This window comes from Pararge aegeria, chromosome 23, assembly GCF_905163445.1.
Source record: "Pararge aegeria chromosome 23, ilParAegt1.1, whole genome shotgun sequence".
NCBI lineage: Eukaryota > Metazoa > Arthropoda > Insecta > Lepidoptera > Nymphalidae > Pararge > Pararge aegeria.
Window position 1 is genome coordinate 859,953 of NC_053202.1, and position 24,810 is coordinate 884,762.

General features: G+C 36.7%; 1 protein-coding gene across 4 annotated transcripts in view; it reads right to left on the reverse strand.

Moving 5' to 3' along the window:
* Positions 1-3,863: 3,863 nt before the first annotated feature.
* Positions 3,864-24,810, reverse strand: part of LOC120634256 (protein Skeletor, isoforms B/C) — a 51,149-nt gene continuing 30,202 nt past the window's right edge. The window contains exons 3-16 of one of the 4 annotated variants that reach the window (XM_039904741.1): positions 24,334-24,445; positions 19,435-19,653; positions 18,194-18,394; positions 15,878-15,898; positions 14,257-14,349; positions 11,098-11,228; positions 9,845-9,957; positions 9,377-9,585; positions 8,475-8,616; positions 7,678-7,710; positions 7,021-7,144; positions 5,802-5,932; positions 4,791-4,954; positions 3,864-4,071 (exon numbers count right to left, since the gene is read on the reverse strand). In XM_039904741.1, coding sequence (XP_039760675.1) covers positions 3,904-4,071; positions 4,791-4,954; positions 5,802-5,932; positions 7,021-7,144; positions 7,678-7,710; positions 8,475-8,616; positions 9,377-9,585; positions 9,845-9,957; positions 11,098-11,228; positions 14,257-14,349; positions 15,878-15,898; positions 18,194-18,394; positions 19,435-19,653; positions 24,334-24,445 — 1,861 coding nt within the window. In that variant the 3' untranslated portion in view covers positions 3,864-3,903. The remainder of the gene's footprint in view (positions 4,072-4,790; positions 4,955-5,801; positions 5,933-7,020; positions 7,145-7,677; positions 7,711-8,474; positions 8,617-9,376; positions 9,586-9,844; positions 9,958-11,097; positions 11,229-14,256; positions 14,350-15,877; positions 15,899-18,193; positions 18,395-19,434; positions 19,654-24,333; positions 24,446-24,810) is intronic. The other 3 variants (XM_039904742.1, XM_039904743.1, XM_039904744.1) reach the window with 3 other exon arrangements.

Here is a 24,810-nt window from a genome sequence, read left to right on the forward strand (position 1 = left end):
CAATATTTCTATACTCGAAAGCGACTAGATACTAGATTGCGAGCAAGCCCCACTTGTACTAAGACTACTGATCATTCTAAATTTGTGAAGTATATGTATGGGAAGATGCCGAAATTTAAGATTATGAATTAAAAGTGGCTCGGAGAGCCAGCGCAAGTTTACTTACTGATATCGTTAAATAATAAGAATAATAATATGTCGGTATTTTATAAATTATTCTGTGTGAAACATTTTTTTTTAAATATTTTAATTATTATGTAAACTGTATTGTCATAGCACACTTCAACAATATTCTTATATGCTAAAATATTATTGTTTACACTCGAAAGTTTTTCTCAATAAAAGTTTTATTTATTTTGGTTTCGCTATTATTTGTTTAAAGTTTACATTTAAAAGTTAAATTTCAAACCACAAGTCAAATCGGAATCAATTCCTTTTAAAAATAGTTTTATTCGTAACCGTAATAGTTATATTTTAAGAAATAAAGAAATATATTATAATACAAGTGCGCAAACTTGGGAATTAAAGTCTCATTTGAATTTGTATGCACACGTGTCGTGTAATTCATTTTTCAAAGGAAGTAAAAGAAACGTAAAAGTAAGAACTACAAGGTCTTCAATGATAGAATATTCTGTAAAATCTTTGCAGCACAATCCGCCGTAATCTTCTTTAAATTACTGGCGACTGTATTAAAAATAATATTTCTTTATTCTTATAGAGCAATAATATACTAAGCACTAGATACGACATCGCGTAATATGTTGTGGCCCTACGCTTTATGGTTACTGGGCTACAAGACGTGACAAGCGGTTCAGTAAGCTTTTGACGTTTGTTAAGGTGGGCCTAGCCAGTTCCAGTATAAGAGTTATGACAGATCATTCCATTAGTTTTTTTTCTAAATCCTAAACAAATTTACATATTTTTTTACTTCCGCGTTATTTTGTCGATCTCAAGACAATTTGGAGATTTAGCATTTCTGAATATTCTCTGATCAAGTCTAATGTGATTCTTCGACAGTGTTTAGACTTTTTTATCTTACGAAAAATATGTGCTGCTGAGCTGCTGAGCGGTACGGTCAGCTTAGGAACATAGCTTACAAAACATGGATTATGGGTTTCAATATAACTGCCATAACCCTAACATGTTATTCTGCTACTATCTTCACTTACCAACAGGTGGTCAACGTAGTGGCACAAAGACAATCTGCACCTACATCTAATCAACATAACCACTCCGTCCGGCGGGGGATAAAATATACAACTTTTGTGGAGGCTTTAAGTTTTCTCTTAAAATCGAGATGTTTCAATACTGAATTTCTTATATTTAAATGGAAATCTTTATAATTTGTATATTAGCTATTTTTAGCTTAGTTTAATTTACGACAACTAATAGAAAAATAATTTGCTGAAACCTTTTCGACGAGGAGGTACGAGGTATTTAAAAATAAATCTTTCTCAAAACACCTGTGTATCCAAGGACTCTAGAATAACTTATATCATTGTCACGCCCTCTGTGTATGCATCTATCACTTCTTTGCGACAAACATATCTCAAAATATATCGAAATTGTTTTTTTAGTTACGTCAAGCTTGTCGCAAATGTTATTTTACGTTGGACATGCCTGCTCTAGTATTTAGTATATCACCGAAGGTCTCCAATACACACATTATATAATAATATGTACTCATTTAAATGCCTTATTTAGGTAATTCTAAAACTGTTATGTTCCAAATTCTACATTATGTATAAAGATAGTCGCACAAACGCGTATTAAATGACTGATATGAAATTGATATTAAGTAGATTGACATTATTTATCAAGTATTACCTGTACATTATATAATATAAGCGAGCTCCGCTGTATTTTCGATTTCTTACACTTTCCCTTTTACTGATGAAATTAACATGTTTAAGGGCCCTATTCTCCAATTGTCTATGACATTGAAATAACATCTGCGCGCGAAATTATTTCTGTGACGTCATTCAAGCTTTCAAAATTACAGTTACGTGTCAGATAGAATTTGAATGTAGGTAGTTTTGAATAAGAGCCCTGTTTATATTTGGTGTAATAAAATAGCTAATTTTCAACTAAAACTAATTTTCTCAGCCATTTTTATTTTAATTTAACTATTCAGTACAACGCGTAAAGTAAATACTAATTGTAAGTCTCAATTAATTAAGTGGAATGGAATTAATTAAGTTATATTATTGTCAGACAGTCTATTATTGTCTATTTCTTCCACATATAGATACATATAAATACTTCATGGTTATATGATATATGAATCGTCTAAAAAGGTATTTAAGTATGTATATAATTCAAGAAGAATGGGATTAGTTATGTCCAGTGCTTATAATAAAATTGTGTCAACCATTTTTACCAGTGGTGAGCCATTTAATATTTTTCATGCTAATGCGATTTTTGAAAATTTATATTAATTTCTTAGTATTTCATCGCTCAGTATACTAATAGTCAGACTTATCTTTAAGCGCACAGTTTGTATTGGGTTATTATATTGTTTCTTTAAAATATAAATATAACCTAAAATAAACTATTTAAAACTGAATAAAATCTAAAACGTCCTCGAAACCACCGCAGCGAGGCACAGTTCCTAAGATGCTGGCAGCATTGCCCCTTTGGATGGCTAAACTAATTCGTTGGCCAAGGTAAGAATTATCGAAAAGGGTTATCGAGTCTACCGGTGATCCTAGAGCGGGCAGTTATTATATTCAGAATATCATGAAAATATTAGTTGACTAAGGGTTCACAAAAAATCTCATATATTTATTTTCAACGTTAAACAATAATTACGCAAATATAGAGATGCGTGTCGGGTATCAGTGACGTTGAGTTATGTTACCTATACAATATCGATTCGATCGATTGTGTGGCTATACAAAAGTGTTAGCTTAACTATTAATTTCAATTTTTTCCCAAGCTTACATCAAAAATTAATCGACGACCAATTTACTTACTTCTTGCACACATTGAACATAATCTATAGGTTTGACCTCACATAATTGAGTACAGTTCATTACTATAGACCGCAGACCCATTTACATTTTACACCTGAATGACATTTTGTATCCTAACATCCCGTAAGGTTGGCATTACTTGTTGTCAAGTCTACCTTTTGTTTCTGGTTTTTTCGTGCATCTCTTCTCAGTATTCTATGGTTTCAGAAATATTTTCAGCGTTAATCATGCCAAAAATAATTTAATTTAATGGCAGAAAAGTTGTGAAGAGCCAAACGTAACGCCAAAGTCTGCTTGACTGCCACTGGTCTAGTATAATTATAACAAGGTAACGACTTGTGTAACATTGTTAACTAGCATTAAGACATAAATTATCCCGTTCACATCGTAATATCAGCGTTTAATTAAACACTAACATTACGTGGTTATTTTAAAAATATCCTTAAAAATTATTTTTATTGTCATATTTCTTTCAGTAGGTATTTTCGAAAAATTACATTATTTTTTAGTAAACTACATTTAATTTTATTATTGTAAATTAATGATGTTAACGACAGTCGATAATATATCACTCAAAAATATTTATTATTATACATACATATATTATATATATTTTATGTGAATCTATTTTAAGACGATTTATTGTCAATTATTTCAAGTATACCCTACATATTATGTAAACAAATGATTTATTGTCACCGTTACATTCAGTATAGTTGTATTATTTTTCAACTAACATCCAGTAATATACCTGGTAAGCAATAGCAAACCTAAATTTAAAATATACAAGTATTAACTATGTAATAATATACGTACGTAAAAAGTAAAATGTCTTTCTCGTTCGCAAATTTAAAATTTATATAAAAAAAACTTTCTGTTTCATTCCTCTTTGTTCCAAGCAGAGCTCGCTGTGGGTTTTCGAACGTTCTTACGTCGTAAAGGCGAGCAAAATTACAAGTGTTGCTGTCACTGTGAAGTAAGATGGCGGCGAAAATGGCGCCAAGTTTATGATTGCACTTCTATCGCCGGGGATGTTAATTTGTGTCCCGGGATCTACTACGTGAATCTTCCAACCGAGGTTGTTGTGTGTATAGCACTGGAATTAAATTGTTAATTAGGTAGGTAAACAAAATTATTTTAAAAGGTAGATACTCTTGCTGATATTTAAATAATAAAAATCGGAATCAGTTTGTGTTCATTGCTTCTTTTTAATTCAATAAGATAATTTTATACAGCGTTTTGCGCAGCGCTTGGAAGAGTTAACAATTTTATAAATTTATTATTTTTCAGTAATTCTTAATTTACAGTCGCTATAAGGCTGATGTAAAAGGCATGTACTACTTTCGGCATCGACGGTAGGAGAGCCGTAGCTTAATTGGTAAGAGTCAGGCCAAGATTGTCACAGAGTAACAGGCTCAAATCCTGTCGGTTCCGAATTTTTTTTATATTTATTTTAAATTTATAAAATCATTAAGATAATTTTGCTTCATCCATCCAATGAAAGGAATAAATTAAGGCTAGCTATCTGAATATAATGTTTCAGAATGGCATCTTAACTATTATCTTCCATTAATTATTTTGCTTGCTATTTTTGCAGAGGTAACGAAATAGCTTTTATTGCTTTTTGTCGAATTAAAATCCCGCCATGAAACTGTTCTACAGTTCAAACTGTTCTATCGTTTGATTAATTTTAATTTATGTACCGGTAGTAATTGTTACTGAAAAGAAATCGAGGATATAGTTTACCAGCGATAAATAGATGAATAGCCTAACTTTAATCTTATAGCGTATTGCTGTTTTAGTTGCTTAGTTTACCTGATAGTACACCAGGTCCGGTGTCTCATGAGCCACCGTCCAGTTCAGAACAGCTGGTTCTCCATCACTGCATTCCAGCTGTAACGTCTGCATGTAGTCCTCAAAGGTCTTGGACGTCGCCGACTGATCGGTCGTTTTGTGGATCCACTCACAGTAGCGTCCAACTAAAAACGTGAGTACAAGTTTAATAACCTTAAATAATAACTTCCTTCCGAACCGGTGATAGAGTCATTATAAACAAAGGATTTAACGTCTCGAAAAGTGCTTATATTAGGCCTACTTGAAGTAAATTAATTTTGAATTTTTTAACACACGTCGCTTAATACTGATCACATTCTCTCTCTCTATCTCTCTCTGTCCCTCCCCACTCTCTTTCTCATTCTCTCAAAGGAGAGGCGGGAGACTACTATTAGTTAGTTTTACCAGTGCAATCATAATTGCTGTCGCCTCTCTCTCACTCTGTGTGTAAGTTTCTGAAAGTTGCCTTTTTGAAAGTTCGTTACATTTATTGTATTCATTTACAGACATTACTATGGGATTAGTTTTAATTTCTAAGTTGTTGTACCTGTATGATTCTGATATTTCATAATAGGTCATAAAAATGAACGTGATAAATACAATAAAAAATAAGGAAAAAGGGAAAATTAATTTAGAAGCGTATCCAAAAAAAGTTATTATTATTAATTGTAGTCTCTAAGGATCTTGATCTTCTAAGGATGCTTCTGTGTCGGAGCGAAACGTGCGTAGAGGGTACATTGCCGAAAATTTGTTTGGTGTGGAGTCTAAAGTTTACAGAAATTATAAACTGTACCATTCAGATTCTGCTGCTTTTCGCGGAGTATAGCAAATTAAGCTTAATTTACATAATATATCATTCGGCAAAGTAACGACTGCTTCTATCCAATATTACTAAATGTTTCCGCCATCCGAAGATTTGGATTAAACTAATTATTTCAGACGCAAAACATAAATATGAACTTTTTTTATATTACTTATGTTAGGATAACTTACCAGTAGTTGGGTAGGGGTACCCCTCATTGTCGTAGGCCACTCCGGCAAACACTCGCTGTTTCCTCTGATCCTCTTCTTTCTTTTGACCGAACCCACCCTCCGATGAATCGCTTATGTAGAACGGATGAAATCTGAAAAAAAAAAAATTCAAAGTAGACTATAAATATTTAGCTTAATTTGATTTTTGCAAAATAACGCCTTCTTCTATCCAATATTCAAACTTGACTGTTCTTTCGGGTCATATACCAATTGAGCCACTTTTAGAGAAGCACGAGAATTTATTCCATATTCCATTGTATTTTAAATTTGAGTATTTTTCAGGGCCCAGGTTGGTGTTTGAACTAGTCTGTCCACTGACAATTTAAATACCCAGTTGTCAACGCGACATGGAAGTACAGTTGTCGAAGGCGTGAGGAGTGCACAAATCCGGACTTAGCCAGCGTGGTTTACTACGCCTAAGCACTTCTCATTCTGAGAGGATACCCCCTCCCTATCAATCTTTGTGTCCTGCGTCCCCTCTTTTTGTCAAAGGGCTCTACGTTCCTCCATTGTGACCAGTCTGTAATCACATGCTTACGCTTCGGTAAGGCCAAATCCATTCCCAGCAGGGCTGACATAGGCAGAAAACAAAATTACATCCTCGGATTATATCCCCTGACAGGGGATATAATTAACCTGTCCACCTGCTAAAGCACGGGAACATGGAATACGAGAAGATTACCCCCTTATCTTATAACACATAACATCTTATCAACCTATTACCGGCCCACTACAAAGCACGGATCTCCTCTTACATTGAGAGTCCACCATGTCTTTAAGCCGTAGTCCACCATGGGCCAGTGCAGATTGGTGGACTCCACACACCTTTAAGAACATTATGGAGAACCCTCAGGCAATCAGGTTTCCTCACGATGTTTTCCTTCACCGTTGACGCAAGTGATATTTTAATTGCACACAAAAAAGTTAGAGGTGTGTGCTGGGATTCGAACTCGGCCCCACCGCCACGATAGTGATACCGAAGTCCTATCACCGCTGTACACATATATTATGTGGATGTTATTTCCACGTGCTCTGAGAGTTGATAAAGCTGTGTGAGAAGATACATTTTTATTCTTTCCCCGGGGAGATAATTGTCTCCTGCCCATGCTAGCCGTGCTGTAGTGGGCATAAAATAATCAATTTATCGCTAAAATAAATTTCGTAGTAAGTAAAAACGTACTTGGCTGGGTTGGTCCTGTCGTCTCCGCCTTCCACCAGGAATATGTACGATTTGCCGCGTTCCACGTAGATTTCGGGAATCAGTAGATCGTTAATGTACCACGCGATCCCCCAAGATGGATGACCTGGACATTATCCAATAGTTCAAAATTGATTTTTTCATGTAGGCCTTATCACTGGCACTTATGAAGTAAGTATATAATTGTAAGGAGATGGTGATAACTTCGTTCGCCAACTTAACTACGAAGGTTCAAAAAGGGCCCTGGTCTAAGCAGAGCTCATAACCTTGTCGGGTATTTTTTTAATAGGATTTTCCTGTAAGCTTTCGTTGTTATAATAATAATATGTATTCGTCCAATTGTGTACACAACAAGTGAACATTTAATAAAACAGTCCCTTTACAATCGACTATCACCAACAGTGTGAAAATGTTCTAAAAATAAAATAGAAATTACATTACAATTTAAAAATAAAAATACAATAATCAGAAATAGGTAATAACGTAATTTTAAATCAATTAGGCAAACAATACAAGTACAAATGTAATAATATAATATCTTTCCGTTAAAAAATAATAGTTCTACGCTTAAGTAAACAAATCCCAAGATGCATAAATTATAAAATAATAGGTGGCCTTTTAAAATAAATGCATATTTACCGTAGGTAAGAAATCCACTAGAAATCTCATTGTCTGCATGAAATTTAAATACAAAATACTTATTAATTTTATTGAAATCCATCGAAGATATTACCTTACTTTCAAATATATCTTATTATTACAATTCAGACCTCCAGAATGTCGACGAATCGAATCGACGTCTGTAAATGATCCGGGAATACCTATTAGTATTCGCAGATAATTTTTTCGGAGTTGCAGCAACATAGAAACCCTAATTAGTGACCGTTTACCTCTACGTCTTACACGAAGGTCAGCGATTAATCTGGTCACCCGCACTTTTCACTGAACCTGACACAGCAGAGCTGAATAGTGTCCAGGTACTTTCATTAAACCGCAGGGCCAAGTTTTGTTGAGAGTCAAGTTTTTTCCCTTTTGCCTTGTATCTTGCTTCAAATGATTAGTTATAAATAAATAAATATACTACGACAATACACACATCGCCAACGAGCCCCAAATTAAGCGTAGCTTGTGTTATGGGTACTAAGATGACTGATGAATCATTTTATGAATGATATAACATATATATAATGTATACATAAATACTTATAATATACATACAAAAAACACCCAGATTGACATTCATGTTCCTCACAGGAACATTTTCCAGTTGTAGGAATCGAACCTTCGAGGCCTTGAGCTCTAAAAGCAGGGTCGCTGTCCAATGCGCAAATCTGCCATCCAAACTTTCACTAAGCCACATTTTTTTGAGTCGATTTCATCGAATCTTAAATGATCAGTTAGAGACGGTTGTAATTGCTGATGTGCGCTATTCTCACCAGTGATAGGAGTGTACCCTCGTTTGCCTCCAGCGGGGCCGATGCGAGCGGTAAAGTTGCTAACGCCAACCAATACGCGTGGCGGCCATGGTTCCGGACCACCTGCGTCCAGCTCGGCCAGGCCAATGCAGTTATTGTCGTTCTATAACAAACAAGTCATCAACATGATAATGTGGACTCCACACACCATTGAGAACATTATGAAGAACTGTCAAGAATGCAGCTTTCCTCACGATATTTCTTTCCCCGTTATAACAGTGATATTTGAATTGCTTAAAACGCACATAATTAAGGAAAGTTAGATGTGCGTGCTGGGATTCGAAGTATGCCCCCGAAAGTGAAGTCGAAGTGCTCGGTCACAGAGATGTACTACAGTAACAAAGATACTTTATTTGCTAAACTCCGCGAAAATCAGGAGAATCTTTATGATCCAATTTATAATTCCTTCAATCTTTATACTCCACACCAAATTCCGCTTCGACATCGGAACATCCTCAGGAGAAGTTAAAATTACAATTAATAGCATCTACTGAGGATGCTCCGGCACACTGCCGATGATTTGTTTAATATGGAGTGTACCTAAAGATTGAAGAAATTATGAATTGCACTATACCGATTCTCCTGCATTTTGCGGAGTGTAACAAATTTTGCTTCATTTCAATTTAAATAACACCATTTGAAACTTTGTGGAACTACAGATGGAAGCTGCTTACACAATTTACATGGCAGTGGAAAAAATGTTCTGGTAAAACGTACGGTCGAGGAATACCAACCATCTTGCGCCACGCATTTGTTTTTGAAACCAAAGCAACCACTATTCTTATTAAGCTGTCATTATTTAAGGCCATAGTGACTTAAACGCGGCCATCCAGTCCAGTTAAGGAGACTAAAGAAACACAAACCTGAGCACCAAAATCAAGCTGGACATCACTCCTGGTGGTATCCATAAACGAATGTGCATTAGCTTCGTATCTGGCGTTGAGAGGACCAAACGCGGCGATTACGGACTGAGCTCGCGTCGTAAGAATTTCCCGGTCCTTGATTGGTTCTGATGCTGCGAGAGGACGCCGATAGGTAATGGTTGTTACACCACCTTTTTGGCTGCCGGATACTGGGAATGAAAAAGTTTTAAATTCAATATTTACATAGCACTTTTGTCACCTTCTGAACTGCTGAGTTGAATAAATTTTATGCAGATTTCTCCATAAAAATGGTATAATCATTACTGTAATTATTTTATTATTTATCTGTACTGAAAAATATCTCTTCTTCTTACATTGAACTAAGAATATATAGAATACTTTCATTCAGCGGGCCTTTATTGTGTCGAAAAAAAAAGGAAAAAATATTCTTCCCATTATAATACATACCAACTACTGCGTCGTTACTTCCACCAAGTCTGGAATCCGGACATACTCCCAATTCTCCGTCACACTGGGCCAAGTGGGTTATGGTGTAGTCTGACACACGTGGTTGGTTTGTTCTGTAAAAATGAGTTTTTTGCTAAACGACGTAGCTCATAATCAAACTTACTTAAAACTAAATAGCCGGCATCCCTCGACGAGTCGTGGCAATGAGCGGGGTACATAGCTCGACCGCGATTCCCAGAGAGACTGCACTTTATAAAATTAATATTTAGTCCAAGAACACTAATAAAATTATAAATTTAAATAAGCTCAGTGCTAATATAGTTAAATCCCAAGAAGGAATTCCTACGCAGAGGGTAGACCATTAAAATCTCTATCACCTACAATTCTTTCAATGTTTTTTTTTTTGTTCTTCTACTGTATTTTTTGTGTGTCTTGCACACTAATATAAATTAAAATAAATAAATTGAGTAAATACTCAAGCATGAGAATTTATTTATTTTATTATCTTATCTTACAACCTTAATCTTTCCATTTTCCGTAGGTACTCCTGACTTCAAAGTGTACTGAAAATTTCTAAAGCAAACCAATGCTAAGCGTGTCAGCTAGCCTTATTCCCAGTAGTTTTGGTGTAATTCTGGTGACCAAGCTACCGGCATTTGGCTCAATAGGTCCGTGTCTGAAAACACCCTTGGGGCCGTTCAAGTATTACGTAAGCAGATTTTTTTTGCACTCCTCGTCAGCAAAAGTAAGCAAAGCCCTCCCCCACATGCTTACATAAACATTGGTACAGTAGATTGATTTATGAGCAGCAGTTTTAAGTCTAGAAATAAGGAATAGGACTGTAACGAACATAATATTCATTTGAATAAACTTTACTGACACGGTATTCAACAAAGAGTATGATACTATTTTTAATCTTAAGTAATATTACGAACAAAACAAACTTCTTTTAAATTTTTGGTACATATATTAATTCCAATTAACAGTCAGTCCATGACACCCGAATCAATCATTCTCAGTTTTCGATGACATTGGATGTTTGCTGCTCTATGTTGTGTGTCTGGTCCATTTCATCCGATTTTGTAATTTAGTGGTGAATAATTACTGCTGACTAAATCACTATGTAGATCCCCAGACCCCCGTCCCTCTTCCCCGCCTCTTCGGCCCCCTTGAACCTACTACTGCGGACTTCTTTCCCTTTATTTTTTTGGAGTATTAATCAAAAGCTACGTAAGCTATAGACTACAATTTACCGGCTATCCCAATAAGCGACGACGACGTCTGCACCGAGCATGGCGGGCCTTCCCTCCGCACCGGACAATCCAAATGCCATGTACTGTTCCTTGCGCAGACGGGCTGACAGCGTCACTTGCACATGGTCACCCTACAAGCACATGTTAAGTAAAGCAATCTGCATCCATACGACCTTAAGAATTGCTTGATTGAATCCTTTTCAACGAAACTTTATTACATAGCTAAAAAGTTTTTTTGTATTTTTATTTTATATCGTGTCACGGAAAACGGATATTCTTTATGGACCAATTAACAAAAACGTGGGGGAAAAACTGCAGCGTGCAGAAAACTTGACGACCCCCGAAAGTTACGCCTTAATCGTCCCAGTGGGATTGTATTTCGGGTGCACAAACAAATTGCGTAATAAATATTATAATATAAGATTTATGAATGAATGAAGAGGTAGGTACGTTTATTGTACACCACATAAACATACAGATAAGTTGTAAATTAAAATTTAACGCGCAGTATACAATTTGGCGGCCTTATCGCTACTTAGTGGGAAACGTTGCAGTTTCGATCTACGTTTGAAAGGCCCATATTACAATGAGCCACGTTTGAAACAAGAGATGACACATTGCTTCATTTTTATATAATTTCCTACTAGATAGTCTCTATAAGACTAATGTAAAAAGCATATACTAATTTCGGCATCGATGGAGTCGCAGGTTCGAATCCTGTCGGTTACGCATATGCATTTTTAATTTATAAAATTGATAATTCCTTGAAGTGTAGGTAGAACACTAATAAAAATTATAAAAAGATGGGTTATTCTCTCATTTTTTTATAGGGTCCTGAATCTAACCGAACTAACCTGAGATGCATATTACAAGTGGCTACACATCACACTGACAGTTTTTCAAAAGTCGCGCCGCGCGAAATGAAATTAATGAAATAAAATTAATGAACAAGAACTCCGAATGGATTCAAACACAGAATTAAGAATATACAGAAACCGAACATCATCATCATCATCAACAACCCACAAGCGTCCACTGCTGAACATAGGCCTTTCCAAGAGCGCGCCACCACACACGGTCTTCCGCCTTTCCCATCCAGCCGCTTCCAGTCGCGTTTTTAAGGGCATGTGTCCAGCGGGCTGGAGATCATCCCACACTGCGCTTACCGAATCGCGGTCTCCATTCCATAATGCGTCTGCCTTAAAGGCCATCGGTCCTACGACAGATGACCCGCTCACTTCAACCTGCTTATCCTTTGAGCTATGTCGGTGAAACCGGTTACAGGACCAATTTATCATAAAGCATCAACCACTCGACTTTAGTGTGGTTTCTCAAACACACGGTTAGCCACTTCATACTTCATATCATTTAGAAGTTGACAATAGTTTTTTTACCTCTAATGTTCTAAACATTCACCATAAAATGGGAAGTTTGGGTGCTAGTAACATTCTGCGGGTGTAAAGTGAGACGTGTGCGAGGCAATTTCACATTTTTTGGACACAATGCACTGCATACCATAACGAGGATTCTGTATATTCTTAATTCAATGGATTCAAACCTAGTCGTGCATATTGTAAGAAAAATCACGCGAATTCAGACGTTTATATGTTTCATTGTGACGATTAATAAGGTATTTGGGTACTAAGATAACTGATATATATTTAGGAATAATATACATAAATACTTATAATACACAGATAAACACCCAGACACTAAAACACATTACTGTTGATCACACAAAACATTTTCCAGTTGTGGGAATCGAACCCACGGCCTTAGACTTAAAAGGCCAAGGCCTAAGGGCCAATGCGACAATCGGCCATCTATTATGTGATATTAGACAGCTTAAATGCTATAATTTGTGTTATATCCAAATAATACATTTTTCAATGTTTTTACCTTTTTATATCGCTCACTATCACTCGCTTGTAAATGAAAAACAATCAACTAATTACTTCGTGAGAAATGTTTGAAAACAAAAAGAGTTTGATTAATATATAATGGTACTATAACTTGATTGATATTTTATTGTTTTTCAATACATTTGCCTATAAAATAGTGCTTCCTTCCGGAATAGACTGGATGTATCATCCTTACAAATATTATGAATGGGAATGTGAGTATATTTGTCTTTTTGTCCTTCCTTTAAGCCCTAACTGAGCAGCCAATTTTTGGCATAGGCATATTTTAAAGGACGTAGACTTTTGTCTCTTGAATAAAAACAATTCCTACGGGATTTTTAAACAAAACAGTAATGCGGACGAAGAACGCGGGCAACATCTTGTACCTACATGATTATTGTATTGTCCATGTGTTTGTTATTCTCAATAAACTTAATATCTATGATGGTTGAGTTTTTACAATAATTTATTGTAAAGTCAACATCTCCTGAGGATGCTCCGTTTTCGGAGCGAAACTTGCGTAGAGGGTACATTGCCGAAGATCTGTTTGGTGTGGCGTATAAAGATTGAAGAAATTATAAATAACACCATACAGATTCTCCTGCTTTTCGCGAACTATAGCAAATTAAGTTTAATTATCATAATATATCATGGATTAAATGTGCAAAATAACGCCTGCTTCTATCCAATACTATGATTACTACATAACAGTATTATCGAACTTTGTGGACTTTAATTTGATTCTTGGGAATTTTTATAGCAAATGTATTGAAAACCATGACTCTTGAAGTAAGGTACCGAAATATCGAGCCTTTACCGCCGAATTAGTGTAACTGACACATGAAAAAGTAACAGTTCATGTAAAAATAAATGATCTGTCGGTTATGATAATTGGCCGGTAAAAGCTCGATTTGCACTAGCTGCTATTACATATTTAAAAGTTTTATTGTTCCGAAATATTAGCTATAAAAACATAGATGCACGTAGCAAACATAGATTGTTTTATAATTTTATTAGTGTTTGTAACCTACACTCTAAGTGTAGGTAAAAACACTAATAAAAACGATAAAATCTTAAAATACACTTTTTTTTATTTTTTATTGCAATTAATATCTTATGTCACCGTTCGCTTGTTTTAATAAACCAAGCTTTTTATACTATCATAAACTATTGAGTTCAGCTTGATGGTGAAATGAAGCTTAGTATTTTTGTTCTCATTTAATTTGATACAAGCTAATAATAATGACAGTTTATTCACCTGTATTTCCCATCGGACCTGTAGCCGCTTATCCAGGATTTCCTTACAGTTATTAGCTGCACTGAAAGGAGTCTGCGAGGTTGTTGAACTGGTCTGAAATCGCGATTCGATTAGTATATGAACACATAATTATCATCCTAAATCCTAATTAATAGCCGACTACTCTTAAGCTCATCATCTAGACACATACTCGACATCTTCATCTCAAATAATTTTACTTATACGTCTAAGAAGCTGCCTCAGGCGAAAAAATGTGAAATTTGAAGGTGTGTAACTGTACAACAAATTACTCAAGGAAGTGAAAAATGCAAAGTCGTTTAAAATTTTTCAACATAAGCTAAAACATCGCATACTATCTCAATTGTAATACCGCTTATAGTTAGACTATGGCAACTTCGCATACCGCAATCTACGGATATCGAAGATTCTGAGGGTAGATTTTTAATAATTTATATGTATACCTAATAATAAGTTTATTATAATAAATAATATTAGATCCATTGATTTCTCTGTAATTGAATATGTAAAATTCTTCTTTAAGAGAAATAAATGATTCTTTAACCTGAAATAAAAAAAAAAAATCTTCCACTAAAAGTTCCTCAGTTCCTGAAAACCAGTCTTAGGACAGGGCGTATTGCAGTGGTGAATAGTGGTGAATCTTGGTGGTGAAAGGGATATAATTTTTGTTTTGGGATGTGCTATCCAAGAGGTGATTTAATTTTTGTTTTTTGATCAAAACAAAAATTAAATCCCTTATAACTAAGCCTTATTATGTCGTTCAGCGGATGATAAAAACCATATGGAACAAGACATAAATATATTCGTAGGACAACCAACGAAACGAAGAAATAAAAATTGGCATTCTAAGGTTCTGGAATATGCCCTGCACGGAAAACTTCCTAATATTTCGCAAGAGCCTTATGTCCAGTCAGGCTAGCTTACTCGCCACGAGAGAGTTATGCCTAATAATTATCACGTCTATCTGTATAGAAAAAATATGAGAAACGGGTGGACGGTAACGTGAAGCGGTGATAGCGCAATGGTTAGGAGCTCGACTTTCGAGGGACCGAGTTCGAATCCCAACACGCACCACTAACTTTTCAGAGTTATGTGCATTTTAAGTAATTAAAAATATCACTTGCTTCGACGCTGAAGGAAAACCTCGCGAGGAAACCTGCTTGCCTGAGAGTTCTACATAATGTTTTCAAAGGTGTGTGGAGACCAATCCGCACTGGGCCAGCGTGGTGGACTACGGCCTTAACCTCTTCTCATTGTGGGAGGAGACCAGTGCTCTGTAGTGGGCCGTTAATGTGTCAATATGATGGGTAGACATAATTATCTTGCGGCGTGCATGTTAGCCCTACGATTCAATTCAATTCTTTTATTCGCATAAAACATTGTAGGTGTAGATGTTTAGTCAAAATCTATGGACTAGAGGACTGGTCGACCATCTGTTGGGAAAATAACTAAAAAGCCGGCCAAGTGCGAGTCGGGCTCACGCACGATGGGTCGGAACCAGTATCCGTGCCATTATCTTTAAAAACGGCAAAAAGGCATATTACGATTATTGACAAAAAATATGTTAGTATTATTATTGTAATAAGTGGAAAAAGCAACTTACCGGGTTATACCACCAAGCGGGCTGCAATGTTAAGCATTTTCCAGGGAAAGCATAGAAAGAATCGCACACATCGAAGTTAGTAATGATTATTTATTAGTAGACAAAACATTCGGTGTACAATATTATTAACGTTAGTATAAAAAACAGTTACATGTAAAAAAATATGTTAACATAAGTATAAATACTCTTATAAGAAAAGGAGACAAGAGAAATATGTAAACATTTTAAGTATTCTTTTTAAGGTTTCCTTCTGCGAATACATCTTTGTTCACATTTTAGGAGTAAACTGCCCATGGTTCCGAGGTCATCATCGATATCTTCAGCCAATCCATTTCCCATAGCTAGGTACAGAGAATATCGACTGGATCTATCTAGCCAGATATTAGGTCATCTCTAGAAAAAACTGTTTTTGAAGTAAAACTTCTTTAGACGCGACTAGGGTAGGACTAGGTAACTAGTTTTCTGACGGAAGTAACGCTTACGTCAGACGTCTGTGTAGCTTCCGCTATTTAAAAATAATAATTTGGATTGGTCGTATGTATATTTCATATACTCCACGCTTCTTGACTTATACGCCAGCTGGTGGCAAATATCATAATCAATTAGGATCATTTATTTCGAATATCTTCAAACGGATCAATTGTGAATAGCAAAGTGTATAAAAATTCAACAGTTTTAATAAAAATCTCTAAATATACTTGTTTATTTATTACTTTTTTAATAAGTACATTTTTAATAAATTTTAAATATTCACTCTAACCTTCAATTTTCTACACTTCATTATTATTTAACAAATGGAAATATTTATAAAATATGAAATTGATATTAATGAATTTCAAATAGAATATAAAGTGAAATAGTGAATATTAAATGAAATGGCGGAGTCCCAGGAACATTTTACTCTTTTATCAATAAATAATACTAAAAGTTTTACTTCAATCGCGCGTAAAGGATAGGTACACGCACGCACTTTTTATTTTAAAATGCGGAACTCTCATAGTCTTTTCCCTTAGACGAAGCATGCCTGGTAAATAGATTTTGACCCCGGAACCCTGAAAATAGTTTATTAAATGTGAAACCAATCGAAAAATGAAGCGGGTGTAGATTTAGGAGGCTTTGGTTTACGAGTAAGTTTTTGCGATTGGTTATTTAGCGGTCGTCTTACTGGTTTCCTTTTAACCTGAAAGGTAATAACAATTCGTTGTTAGACTAAAGTGGACACAAATTAAAGAATGAATTCCCAGGCAGGCTGTTAACTTAGAAAACGAAAGAAAGAAAACTGTTAAATATTAAAAACACATGGAAGATTAAATAATATCCGATTGGCAGCACCGACACCTAATTTATATATATAAAAGAAAGTTGTGTTAGTTACACCATTTATAACTCAAGAACGGCTGGACCAATTTTTATGATATTTAATTTTTTGGATTCCTCTAAGACCGGAATAAATTCAAATTCAAATTCAAAATTCATTTATTTCAAGTAGGCCTAATATAAGCACTTTTGAAACGTCAAGTCTGTCTGTTTGTAGTGATTCTACCACCGGTTCGGAAAGCAGATTCTACCGAGAAGAAGCCGGCAAGAAACTCAGCAGTTGCTATGGATATAATAGGACAATAAGTATTAAAATATAACATTCATAAAAAAAAATGATCCGCGGTATGAAGTTCGCGGGGACAGCTAGTAAGTTATAAATTATATACAGATATTTCATTATTCTATCGAAAAGATTTGCAGATTCGAATATGATAAGAGACCTTGATTTTTCGTCCCATACTTAACGGTAATCTTTGGCATTAAACTAGCAGATCGTGCCAGGAATACTGCTATAGCCAGCCTTTGGATAGGGCTGGACATGTTGGGCTATAATATCCTTGTGACATCTTTGTATAGAACTATTTTTATTCTACTACAAAATTAGCCATTAACTGCTATCTCACCTGCTGGTAAATGGTGTAGTTTAAGATTTTTTATTTATTTATTTATTTATAGATGTTAACGGGCCAACCTGTTAACCGATACTCATAAACGCGACCTCTCACGGAACGCTAAATCTCTTGGGTGTCCAAGTCGAGAGTCTTTGGCGGTAGGGTGTCAATGAGACACGGTAAAAGCCTCTCACCGGAAAAGTCATATACATGGAGACGTGTACATCGTAACACAGGGAATAATTTCCCGGAGAGAGATTTAAACCCTCAGCAATCTTGCATAAGAACCTACTGCATTTGAGCAGAGCAGGGCGAAATCCTAACCTCAAGCTCCGCAACGAACGTGACCTTCCTGATGTATCGTGGCGAGCGCTGTGTAACTTACAGTGATCTTCGTTTGGCCCAAAGCTGGTGGCACGTCCAGATCCTTGGGTATGTAGACATGGCCGAAGTTGTGCCGGTACTCCACGCACCAGACAGCCAGCCAGTCCACGTCGTAAGCCGTCAACTTGCCGGGCAGGACTATCTCGATGTCCTCGCCTTGATAACCTCGGAGTGGATTGAGGGAGTTCATCTCGTTTGGGACCTACAAACAGATTTTATGAACTTCAGAGATTCAGATGGTTGGAGACAATTGGCGCGGAGATCATGGAAGTTGGGGTTTCACAGTGCTGAAGTAACGACCCTGTACCAGAAAACGCAGCGTTAGAAAAGCCCTAGAGGATCGTACTAAGTTAACCAAGCTAACTTAAGAGTATCTGGAGTCATCTTGGATGGAGTTTAACGTTTGAGCCTCCATATAAACGTTAAGACGTTAGTTAACATGACTTCCACAGACATACCTCATGTTTTCCTTATCCTAAGGTTGCCTGGCAGAGATCGCTACTAAGCGATAAGGCCGCCTTTTGTACCTGTACTGCTTCTGTCTCTGTTTTTTTTTTAACTTGAAGTGTGCAAATAAAAAGTATAAATAAATAAATAACATGAAACACACTTAAGAGAAGATTTGCACGCTGGCAATCGTGCAATGGTTTTAAAGTGATGAAACAGTGTAACGGCAAAGAAAAAGTTTTATCAAGAATACTGTAGAAGTATAGAAGAATCTCTGAAGTGACTTTAACATAATGCAGATAAGATCCATTTTTCTTAGACGTTCAAGTATTGCCAACACTCTCAATTCGAAAACATCATCTCGATTCGAGTTCTAAGTTTGGATTAGACGTAAGCTTATGGAAAAGTCCTATTATATAATATAGGACTACGTAATCGATAAGTTTGGGTGTGAATTATAGCTCTAACCAGGTAACTCTTATAAATTTTTTAATGACAATGTGAGATGGTGATAGCAAAAACACCCGGCTAAGTTTGTTGTGGGCTTCTTTTCAGACCAGAACGCGTTTGGAACCCTCGTAGCTTTAGTTCTAAGTTTACGAATATGGTTAACGCCATCATCTTACTTACACAATTATCATGTAATGTACGCATTAAAAGTTCCATCTATGGGCCTACTTTAATAAATATACATTTGAGTTCGACTTTTTGACTTTGATTGCGAGCGAGCAAATCTTGTTCTGAAGCAACAGTTCTTGGAGATCTTCCTATAACCAAAAGTGAAAGTTAACGTACTTTGGTCCCAAAGGGGTTAGGTTCGCTCCCATTGCCAACCCAGAAATACGCGTCGGGGCCCGCGCCGTCGTAGTGCAGGTTCGGGATGTAGAAGGTCTTGGCATCCAGTACACTGATGTTTCCGGAGCGAAGTCCGTGCGCCAGGCGCTTGAACTCCGGAAGCACCCTCGGTCGCGGGGGATCCAGCGACGGTGGGATGGACACCTCGCCGAAGTTCACCTGGAATTTAACCATTTTTGATTTTGATTACGAGCACAGTTACGCATTTTAGCATGGTGATGTAGGTTATATAGTTTCGTAGCCAACTTCTCTCAAACCGCACAGCTCTAACGGAAAATAACCCTAACCTAAATCTTGGATGCTGCAGGGGATGATGACGGATATAATTTTAAACTTTGTCTAATTTTACTTAAGTAAAGGTGTATACTTCAAATGTATTCTTCTTCTTCGTCGTTTGCTTCATTACTGAAGGTCGTGTCCGGATTCAAGTTCGTTCGTAGCGATTTTTATTACAGCCTTCGATCCTGTTCGGTCTTTTTGATAGCTTCTGTGATAGGGAGGACTTTACCTGGTCAGACCAGCGTCTAGGTGATCGGCTACATGGTCTTTTACCCTCCACTTTATCTAACAGTATGAGCTTATCCAGATTACTGGGCACGCGTCGAGCAATGGGACCAAAGGAGCTAAGAATATTACCAAAGTAGCTAAGAATATTTAAGATACTAGCGGTCCCCCGCGACTTCGTCCGCGTAAGTATACCCTAAAAGATATGCTGTCGCGGTTTTTTTTTTACTTTTAAAGGGGTACAACTCCGTCATACATGTTTTTATCGAAACTTTAACCTTTCAAGCAGCGCACGCAGCGGGAGTTCTCAAAAAGAAAAAAAAGCGATTCTGAAACATCCTTCATTGATGCTATGCTCCTATTGGTCCTTGATAAATGGGCTATCCAACACTGAAAGAGTTTTTCATATCGGACGATCGGTTCCTGAGATCATTGCGCTTAAGTAAACAACGTATTATATTTAAAGTTTATATTTTTGTACATATCTTTAATATGTCATGTTTAATATGTACTATGTTATATTTTAATTTTATGTTAATTTAGTTTAAAATCCTAATATTTCACTAACCTACTAATTTCGTATAGCATTTTCTTGTATGCCTTTGGTTGCCTGGAAGAGATCGCTATTTAGCGATAAGGCCGCCAAATTGTACGTTCTACCTTATTGTGCTGTTGTATTTGTATCTCTGTAAATTTTCTCTGTGGTGTACAATAAAAGTGTACTCATTCATTCATTCATTCAAACAGACAAAAAAAAAAGTTTTGTAGATATTAAACATGGAGAGGAGTAGGTACGTCGCCAAAATGCAAAATTTTATTGTATAGGTTTTGACAACCTCCCCGGCGCAGCGGTGATAGTTTTAAGTATGAGGTCCCGGTTTCGATCTCCGGCAGGGGCAATTTGGGAATTGATAATTCCAGATTTTTTTCCTGTCTAGACTGGTGGGAGGGTTCGGCCCAGGCCAGTTAGCGTTCCCGAACGATGTCGCGTTGACACAACTGCCAACCCCAAACAGGTTAGCCCGTTACCATCTTAGACTGCATCACCAGCAGGTGAGATTGCAGTCAAGGGCTAACATATATGTGCGTAGGGGACAAATAAAATAAATCTTCTTTACTTTGGGGCTAGATGGCGCTGTGTGTATTGTCGTAGTATATTTATTTATTTAAATTTATTTATTAAATCCATACTTGTAAAATTTATAGTGTGTTTGTTTGTTTGTTTGTAAACTACCTTTATACTTATTTTTTGGCATAAAGATAGAAAGGACAGGAGCATCATAGGCTCCTTTTTATCTCAGGAAAAAAGCGGTTCCCAAAGGATTTGTTAACTTTTTCAAAAATTTCATAGTGAATGGGTTACCGATTAATTTTTTTTTTTTTAGTTTAGTTTTTGAACTACTTATTCATTTTTTATTGGATAGAAGCAGGCGTTACTTTGCGGAATTCCATGATATATTATTATGAAAATTAAGCCTAATTTGCTATACTCCGCGAAGAGCCGGAGAATCTGTATGGTGTAATTGATTATTTCTTCAATACTTATATTCCACACCAGATTTCCTTAAAAATTATTCCTTGTAAAGTCAACATCTCCTGAGTATGCTCCGGTTTCGGAGCGAAACGTACGTAGAGGGTACATTGCAAAAGATCAGTTTGGTGCGGAGCATAAGGATCGAAGAAATTATATATTACACCACACAGATTCACCTACTTTTCGCGGAGTATAGTAAACAAGGCTTTTGTTTTATAATATTCATTTTTTTGTTTCGCTGGATACTATTTTTTGTTTATATTCAAGGCCGCTAAATCTACGCCACTGGTTGCCAGTCCGATAAAGCTGAAACCTCGGATGTTATTCGGCAACATGGCACGAGTTACATTTTGGCGGCGAGACACGGGTGCGCGCGGCTCCAATCGATATTTCACTTTAGCTAACTGGAATTCTTTGTGAATCGCTACTCATCACTAATAACTAGCCGCTACTCGCGACTTTGTCCGGGTTTCGTTACCCTGCTTCAAAAAATACGTCGTGCCATAATATGATTGACGGCCGACTGGCGCAGTGGGCAGCGACCTTGCTTTCTGAGGCCTAAGCCGTGGAATCGATTCCCACAACTGGAAAATGTTTGTGTGATGAACATGATTGTTTTTCAGTGTCTGGGTGTATTTATGTGTACTATAAAATAAAAAGCCTCTATTCTACTACCAATTTATATTATTACTTTTTTCTTTTTTAACATTTTTACTAATAATTATTACTAATTTGAATTTATTTGATAAAAATTATATAAAGTTAATTTTGTTATGTCTTTTAATTTCTAAGTTTTTCCAAAGATCCCGATTCCTACACTTAGTGATCCAGTCTGTGCCAATTTATGTATATTACATTCATAAAAATATTCATCAGCTATCCTAGTACCCAAAACACAAGCTACGCTTACGTTGGGGCTAGATGGCGATGTGTGTATTTTCGTAGTATATTATTATGATAGAGAAAGACAGTTAAAAAGTGTTTTAGCTCGGGTTACAAGCTTCGTGGACTTTTTTTTATTAATAATTGACGGACGTAGCAGAAGGCAATTTTAAGCCCTATGGTACGAGAGTCTCACCCGCTTTAAATTCTTTGTATTACTTATAATTTAATTTTTGTCTTTGGGTCGTTGATTGACATAACATGATAAACAAAGATACTTAACAATTATTCATTGTAAAGTCAACATCTCCTGATGATGCTCCGGTTTCGGAGCGAAACGTGCGTAGAGGGTGTATTGCCGAGGATCTGTGTGGTGTGGAGTATAAGGATTGAAGAAATTATAAATTACACCACACAGATTCTCCTGCTTTTCGCGGAGTATAGCAAATTAAGCTTAATTTTGATAATAAACAAAGATAGTTAAATAGGATACCGTCCTTACGAGAAGTGTTTTAACTCGGGTATGATAATATCGAGCTATAGCTTTAGTTATGGAAAAGGTTAGTCAAAAATTGAACCTTGTTAATAGTGCACTTATCCTCTGTTACCAGTATGCAAGGTTCATATTATCTTGGTAATGAGTAATAAACAAAAGCGGACAAAGTCGCGGGCAACAGACAAGTCCGCGCTAATTGGAACGCCGCTTTTGTAGCTTTAATTCCTTTGTTAGCAGTTCACGGTCCAGGACTCCGGGATCCGGTTCCAAGGTATTATCTAACCGATGGGGATGACAACTGATAAATGACTTTATTTTAAGCTTAATCGACCCTGGGGTAGGGTTAAACGCTGTGGGGTTATAGGCGGGAGGTCCTGTTTTCGATAACCAGGGGCATTTTTGTCATCTTCACCACTTTAACCAATTAACGTTCACTGCTGCATAGGTCTTTTGTAGGGAGTTCCAAACTCCACGGTCTAGGGTCGCTTGTTTCCAGCGGCTCTGTTAACCTCGTTGGGGGTCGACCGCTGCGTTTACCGATGCGTGATATTCCAGAACCTCGGGACCCCAACATCCATCGGTTCTCCGCGCTATGTGCCCCGCTTAATACCACTTTAGCTTTGCGCCTCGCTGTCGGTTCTCCTCATTTCAGGTTTGTCACTCACGTCTCTACGTGAGTGACAAACCGTAATCGAGAACGAGATCTTCTTAGACCGGGCCAGGGAAAATTCATGGGAAGGAGATATTTTTCTGCCCGGGGAAGGACCAAATGTTATCTTCTACCACAGCTTTAATACATTTCCGAGTATTAGCGCACAGTTGGACATGATATACGTCTAATAATAACCGGGGGTTAAATTCTATGGGCCTCATAAGAAGGCTCAGAGTCTGCTCTGACAAGCGGTCCAGTGGATTTTGGAACTCCTTACAAAAGACCTATGTCCAGCAGTTGACGTCAATCGGTTGATGTGATGATGATAATAAATAAATAAATAAATATACTATATAATACACACATCGCCATCTAGCCCCCAAGTAAGCGTAGCTTGTGTTATGGGTACTAAGATGACTGATGAGTATTTTTATGAATAATATACATAAATAAATGTAATTTACATTTAAACAATGAAAAACACAAACATTTCCAGTTGTGGGAATCGAACCCACGGCCTTGGACTCAGAAAGCAGGTTCCCTGCCCACTGCGCCAATCGGCGGCAATAATGATGATGAAAAACATAGCGCTCACCACTGCCACACTGTTGTCTCACTATTGGCAGCTAAATGACTCAATCTTCCTCCGAGTAATATAAAAAGTTTAGGGTAGGCAGTGCTTTAGTGTATGTATGAAGTGCACCTACTTAGTTCGTGATAGCTACACCCGCTTGCTTAAAGCTACTAGGGTTCCAAACGCAGCATATTTACCGTGAAACGCCTGCACCATACGCTTATCCATTTGATGTCCCGAAGCCTCTTTCCCCCCGGCAATCTTAGCAGGATGTCCGAGTTGGTGTGAGCTGTCAGGACGGGGGGGTCACTGGAAGAGATAATATTTTATTAAAACTAAATCTAATGCCAAATATAATAAAAAACAGAAGTCTCGTATTTGATAACGGCGTCACTACTGTCGGGAGTCCGGGGAAACCACTGTTACAGTAATTTAATAAAGTAGGTAAATAATTAACCTTTTGATAACAAATTGTTGTCGGGCAGATGTTAATGATGATTCATATTGATCAAACAATATTAGCTGAAGAGAGACATAGGTTTAAGCATCAAAATCAGCGTGCCAAGTGTTTCTATTTATATTAACTTATTCGATCGCGTGAAAGTTAACTACGGTGTTAAAATCGCGCCATCTATTTACAATACCGGAAAACCACACTGTCACTAGATGGCGCT